This window comes from Eurytemora carolleeae, unplaced genomic scaffold (assembly GCF_000591075.1).
Source record: "Eurytemora carolleeae unplaced genomic scaffold, Eaff_2.0 scaffold803, whole genome shotgun sequence".
In the NCBI taxonomy this organism is placed as follows: domain Eukaryota; kingdom Metazoa; phylum Arthropoda; class Copepoda; order Calanoida; family Temoridae; genus Eurytemora; species Eurytemora carolleeae.
This window is the reverse complement of record NW_019396688.1, coordinates 154,678-162,248: the sequence shown is the minus strand read 5'-3', so window position 1 is coordinate 162,248 and position 7,571 is coordinate 154,678. Positions and strand designations below refer to the sequence as shown.

General features: G+C 30.8%; 1 protein-coding gene across 1 annotated transcript; it reads left to right on the top strand.

Moving 5' to 3' along the window:
- Nucleotides 1-1,092: 1,092 nt before the first annotated feature.
- LOC111707402 (FMRFamide receptor) lies at nucleotides 1,093-7,283 on the top strand (the record flags this gene model as incomplete). Its single annotated transcript, XM_023480507.1, is given in 6 exon segments — nucleotides 1,093-1,201; nucleotides 1,825-1,875; nucleotides 3,750-3,845; nucleotides 5,659-5,788; nucleotides 6,159-6,333; nucleotides 7,084-7,283. Coding segments are annotated over 6 exon segments (651 nt in total). The 3' UTR covers nucleotides 7,176-7,283.
- Nucleotides 7,284-7,571: the final 288 nt, after the last annotated feature.

Below are 7,571 nucleotides of genomic sequence, written 5' to 3'. Positions count from 1 at the left end.
AATTGGGTGAACTATTTTAATAGCTGATTGTGATTTTAACTAATAGAGTTGGTTTGGGTAAAAAATATCTGTAATTTATTAGATTCAGCAAAAAAAAGCTGAAAATAAAAAAAAACAATTTAAAAAAATTGTTGTATTAAACGTAAAATGTTTACAAAACTATTTTAATCAAAACTAGTAAAAAAAAATGTTTGTAATTTAATTTTCAAGATTTGATACCAATTGAACAAAATTATAGAATTATAGAACCAATTTAATTAAGGACGAAAATGGGAAAAATGTTGTTAAAAGAAATTTTGTCAACATTGAGATATCTTTTTTTGCCTTAAAATTGGAATTTATAAAATTGTGATCTTACTCTGAAAGCAACCCACGCAAAAATGTAGGAAATTGTCAAGGATATCTTTCTTATTGACAATCAGAAAAAGGCTTAATGGGTACTGTCCAGGGAATAAGAATAAAGGGAAGGGAAATGACGCTGGTCTGGCATGAGAAAGCCATGTGCACTGATTTGCAGACAGATTCCTTATTATACACGCACACTCTTTTGGTACAGACCCACAACATGACTACAGTCAAGAAAGGCGCAGAACAATGTCGTCAATTATAATTAATATTGAATTTAACGAGTATTTTATTGTACACTTTAATCAAATTATATTCTTTGCATGAAATTGAATAAACAAATGTACGCTCCTAGACTGTACAAATATCGAGATTCTTCTGTACTGTATACACCGACAGTACAAATTTCGGTTCCTTATTACACTCACACTCTCTTTTGGTACAGACACAAACACATGACGTTTCCGCCCCCTAGTACCGTTGTGATTCGGACATGACAATCTGGGTTTTTTTGCTGAAGAGGTGTTTTTAACATCTTCAATCCTATCCCAAGATCAGAATAGCACTTTTAAACAATTAAATAAAAAACAAGACCAATATGGGGAAAATGGTAAATTTAAATAAAAAAAGGATTTGAATTTAAATTTCGAAGTATGAAAACCATTTGAAAACACTAAATCATAAATGGAAAAATGCAATAGAGAATTTGTTTTAAAGATCTAAGTTTACATTTTTTTAATTTTCCAGATATGAACAGCACTGACCCGACCCCAGCTGAGATAAAACAATTCAACCAATCCTTAGAAGACGCCCAGAGAACCTATACTAACTCATATAATCAATCAATAACTGACGAGTAAGTATTCTGATTATTCAATCAATCAATCACTGACGAGTAAGTATTCTGTTTGATCAATCAATCAATAACGAGTAAGTATTCAGATTGATCAATCAATCAATGACTGACAAGTAAGTTTTCTGTTTCATCGATCAATCAATAACGAGTAAGTTTTCTGTTTGATCGATCAATCAATAACTCACGAGTAAGTATTCTGTTTGATCAATCAATCAATAACGAGTAAGTATTCAGTTTGATCAATCAATTCAATGACTGACGAGTAAGTTTTCTGTTTGATCAATCAATCAATAACTCACGAGTAAGTATTCTGTTTGATAAATCAATCAATAATTGACGAGTAAGTTTTCTGTTTGATCAATCAATTAATGACTGACTTGTAATTATTCTGTTTTGTTGATCAATCAATCAAAGATGAGTAAGTATTCTGTTTGATCAATCAATCAATGACTGACGTGTAATTATTCTGTTTTGTTGATCAATTAATCAATCAATCACGAAGGAGTAAGTATTCTGTGTGATCAATCAATCAATATTTGACGAGAAAGTGTTATAACGTAGATTTTAATGCAATTTTCACCAACAGAGGCGCTAGTATCTTTTATGATTTTCACTTTGTTTAGGAACCCAACACTGTGCCCAACTAAAATGAGAAATGACCCAATGTATATCAGGTTGGTGTCAAATTTTTCAAAACACCTTTAAATGGTGGAATTTGAGATTTGGTTTTGACATTGTATAATGTATAAGTAAATCTTTGAGCATTATTAATCCATTTTAAAATATTAATGGTTATATTTGTTGTAAAATATTTTTACCTAAAATACTTTGTCAAAGAACCCATTTAAAAAAGCCAACTTTTAGAATATTCTCAAATTGAAAAAACTACGTTTAACTTTTTGAAAGCAAAAAAAGTCTCAAATACATTTATTTATATTTAATGTTCTTTTATCTGAAATTATTTTTTGTATTTAAAATAATCCAATACGGGATAAGGAATACAGCAGGGGTGTAATCAGGAATTTGTCCAGGGTGGGGGCTTAAATTTTTTATTTCCAGGGGGGCTCAGCACCCATTGGGAATAAAAACCCCCTGCAATTCAACGATTTCACTATTCTAGGGGGAGGCTTAGTCCCCATAGCCCCCCCTGGACTAGGACCCTTAATAGGGTTGGGCTGATACAATTTTCAGGACTAATTCGCCACTTTGATGTGTGAGATGTGTTGATTTTACCTGAATAACTAACTCATGCTTTTTGTAGCCCAAGACATGTTCTTCTTTAAACTATAAAGCACTTGTTCTTTTTTTACTTCAGTTTATAAGGAGAAACTGGCAAAATGATAAAATATTTTTTTTTTAAATCTTGCAATATTTGGATGATAGTGAAAAGTGTATCGCAGTTTCTGGGGAGCAGTGAGTGGTGTTTACGTTTCTCCCATAAACTACAGTACAAATATGACACTCTCCGCTAAACCATAGAGAATAATATATATTAGAGTGGAATTTACTAGAAAAAAAGTGTAAAACGGTCATTTTTTTGTACTGTTTCCATACTGCAGGTGTACTTTAAAAGAAACCCAAATTATGAAATATGCTGGTTTATAATTGACCATTGATCATTTCACATAGACTCTATGCATTTCATTTTACAAACGATGATTTTTCGTTATAACTATAAATAAAATGATGTTTTTTATTCACCTAATTCATTGTAAAGTTTATTTAACAGCTTTAAAAAATTCGAAATTGAAATGGATAATCTAGGGAACATACTGTATTAATGTACTCTACTGCATATAATTTGTGAACATTTACATGATTTGTACACTTTGAACTCCCTTTCAGGTGAAAGGGACTGAAAAAATTCATACCGAGAGATTCTTTAAATTCCCCTCTAATATATATTCTATTCTCTTTGGCTAAAACCCATTATCTATTCGGTCAGAGTACAATAGGATTTCCCTTGAAACAACAAATATATAGTTTCTTGCCTAGAAGGAGCTGGTTCACTAGGTATACCGTCCCGTTTTGCCTGTGATAATATGCATATGTACTGTACAGCTTGCTCTAGCTGGTAAATGTCGGTCCGGTTCTTGAAATGATCCGGACTGAACTGTGAGTACTGCACTGCAGATCGCTGAATGCAGTACGCACGTAATGCTTAGTTTAGGTTGATGAGGGGTTTAGGAGTATACTTCTTGACATTACATAAACCAATTATTTGGAAACGCAGCTCAGTGCTGTAAAGTTTAAGAAAGTAGCGAATGAAGAATATAGTTTATCCATTTAAAATAAAAAAGAGTGCCATGTCTGATTTACAACGATACCTACCAAAACGTTGACTGATATTCATATTTTTCTATTTTAAAATTAATTATTTTCAAATGTGGTTTCTCCAATAAAATGAATTACAGCCTTTTAAAGCTTCGAAAACCACAAAATCTTTCACATTATTGATCATTTTAAAGTATAAAAGGGTATTGTTGTGAATTGAGCACGGAATTTTAAATGAATGGTCCCTTTAAATCACAGCGACATTTATTTTCAGGTATTATATCTTGCTGGCTAACTTCTTCATGATGGGACTGCTTCCGTTTATTATCTTGGCAGTGACTAACTTCCTGCTCTATAAAACAGTCACTAGGCATACTCATGATAATAATGATGAAGATGATAATGATGATAATAATAATAATAGTAATAATAATTTTTTCAAAAAGAAACAAGCAAAGATGGATGGGCGAAATGCATAAAAGAAAGATTGATTTTATCGAATTTTAGATACGAGATTACATATGTTCTAGTTGAAGATAGGCAAAAGATTTGTAGATCTGTAAAATTTAAATGAAACTTGAAATGATTTATGGATTTACAATATACATTACAGGGAAAGGATTTGAGTCTTTGCAACAAACTCAAATTTTCCAATCCCAATATCTATCGAATCAGATGGTGTACACCTTAAATATTTCAAACTTAGATTGTATGATCTAGCAGAATGAATAGTTTGAAATATCAAAGGTCAACAACATTTGGTTGCAAAGATATAGAAGTTAGAAAATCAGAGTTTGTGGCAAAGACTCAATTCCTTTATGGATATGGCTATGTACAAATATGAATAGATTTTCCTTTTTTAAGAGCTTCTATCGAGGCCCCTTTCCCATTAATAATTACGGCTTTTAACTGTTGTTCTAAAAACGCTATTTAAAATCGTTCTCAAAGTTTCGTGAATTTTTCTGTTTTGTGCATTTTTAAAAATAATGAAAGTCAACTATATTTTCGTATCAAAATTAACTATATTTTCCTATCAAAATTAACTNACTTCAACCATCCAGAATCTTTCATCGGGGTCAAGTGAATTGGAACAAAATTGAGGGCCCCGTTGCTCTTCAAGCGTCAATTTTCTTGTATTTAACGGATTTGTCTTTTTAAATTCGTTAATTTTCAAACATAATAAATATTGATATTATTTTTCTTGGCAACATTATTCATCTTTAACCATCTATACACCTACCTGGAGTCATTGAGTTTTCATAACAAATTTGGGCCCGATAGGTTCAGCCGTGTTAACAAACAGATAGGTTCAGCCGTGTTAACAAACAGATAGGAAAAGTATGTATAATTGACACAAACAATAAATTTATTTCTTTTTTAAAGTTCTTGAATAAAGACAAAAATTCTCCAATAAGTTTGAGAAATGTACCAAACTATGAACTTTAAATAGAATAATCTATATTTTTCTTAAAATATAATACAATATGTTGTTTCTTAAAATATAATACAAAATGTTGTTTCTTAAAATATAATACAATATGTTGTTTCTTAAAATATAATACAATATGTTGTTTCGTGCCTTACACAATGGTTTAACCAACACAATATAAGTTAATTAATTTAATCTCAGCAACTTTGAACTTAGAGTTCCGTAGATAACAATAGAAGTAAACGAGCTGCTTTGTGTTCAAGAAGTTTTAAAGGAAAGTAAAAATGAAACTTAAAATAAGGGTTAGGCATTAATTAACTTTAATTAATTAATTAACATTGTATTGTTTTATGAGTCACATTATAAAAGGTAACTTTCTAAACATTGTGTTTTTGGTGTTAAGTTGCCAATTCCAGAAACATACAGAACATGAGTTTTTCGTTTAGAATTTTTATATTTTTGAAACTTTCCCTAGCAAAATTAATATTTAAAGGTATCAAGTTTTGAAAATTTAATCTGCTTTCTAAGTACTGAAAATATTTAAAAGTTTGGACATTTCACACTTTTGCACATTTTTAAATATTTAGATTAAATGTGTAACTTGAGATATGTGGGGAAAATCAGTTAAAAGGATTACATATTTGCCGAGTTATACAAGCCAGAAAATTGACATTTAAATATTTCAAACAAATTTAAATCATGAAGAAAAAAAAGATATTAAAAAATACCCTTTATCATAACTACGCACTAATAGTTCAAGCACACTGGCGAGCCGAGCAACTGCGCGACAGAAGCGTGACCAGAGTATTGCAAAAATGCTGGTTTTCATAGTTGTCGTCTTTGTCTGTTGCAACGTGGTCCGTATGGTCTTGAACTTATATGAGGTAAGATAGTTTAATATCTTTAGATTCCAATGATAATAAAACTTTGGTAATTTGATTGTAAATTACGTCATCTTTCCCTTTCAGAAATTATTTTTTCTCTATTGGAAAAATTTGATTAGAGGGCTCATTTAAAATCATTGTGAGCACTAATAGACTGAACGAATAAATGATTGAGCTAAAATCTGATTAAATTTATCAATTGCAGATTTCTTGCTAATTATTAAGAAGTGAATAATAATAGCCATTTATAATCAAAACAACCTTAAAATCTACTTTCAATTCCAATATCACTCTATAAACTAAAGTTTACTTAAAATTCCGACTACAGTCCCTTTAAAAGGTAAAAAATTGTAAATTGTATGTGTCCAAGGTGTTGCAAGCCCTGTTGGTTGGAGCAAATGGTCCCCTGATGGAGGAGTGGCCGGACTGGTGTAACGCCCTGGCTATGCTATCAACCCTTCTCCTCACCCTCAACTCCAGTACTAATATTCTTATCTACTGCTGGAAGGATAAAACCTTCAGGGATCAACTCTTCATCACACTAGGGAGGTTCATGCGTTAATTTTAGAAAATACAACAAACCTGGGTATATATTTTCCCTTGAAAAATCATCTCCCCTCCTCACAAATACTTTTTACCGTTATCTTTTTTTTGGTTTTTCGAATGCACAATGTTTAAAAATGATTTCGAGTGGATCCTACCTGGTAAACAGTGTTCAATATTTGTCCTCCAGAGGAATTGGTTTAAATTAACCCATATATTTTAGAAAATTATTATGTTTTATTTTATTATTCATTATTTTCTTAAAATTTGAAAACCGTAACTCAAATAGAAATTAATAAAAACACTTATAATTTGATGTAGTTTTTACAATGATAACAACACTTTGAATTTGTTTAGCTGAATTTGCGTTGCCATTCACATTTTAAATTTACATTTAGAATTCAAATAACAAATTCTGAGAAAAAGAAAATATAATTTATATTTTTTGGGATGAATTATCTTATTTTATTACATTCAATTTGCAAACACTAAAATTAACTTTTTATGTAAAAACACTCAAAAATACTTTTATGACTTTTTATTAAAGACATGAACACCACACTGTAAAAAGAAACCGCTACAACTTCTGTGTAACATTGAACTTTTAAAAGACTTTTGCAAGAATTTTGCAATAACAAATATTTTTCTTAAATTTTTGTCACTTCACATGCTTCTGGCAAGTTTGATATGAGGAACAAAATGTTGGGGTTTATTTAGATTAATCATTTCTAGCAATGAACTGTGCTATACAGGGTTGAAGAAACTGAGCCATACACAATCCATCATGATGACAACATTGACTGTCTCAGCAGGGGTGGCTGAAAGACGAGCTGTTGTTGTTTAAAAAACCACACCAGTCTAATCATTAAATGACCGGAGCTGAAAACTTTAGAATGGTGGATTAATGCTTAATCCTCTCTTTTTCTTAATCTCGAGACTAACTTAATCTTGTACTTGTATCCTGAAAAGTGTATAAAATTCAACCAATTAGATTCGCGTATCAGAAGCCGGTAAATTTGAAATTTTGCGCTCCATTTAAGTTTAATATACAGAAACGGGAAGGACTCTTGATTCTAAAAAACTGGTGTTTGATTTTTATGTACTATATCCAAAAAAGAGTGGATTAAGCAAGAAATCAAAAGTGTCCACATTGAATATTCGGATTAAGCAGTGGGGATTAATGGTATCCCATTCTAAAGTTCTCAGCTCGGTTTATACATCCAGTGTAATCATACCATAC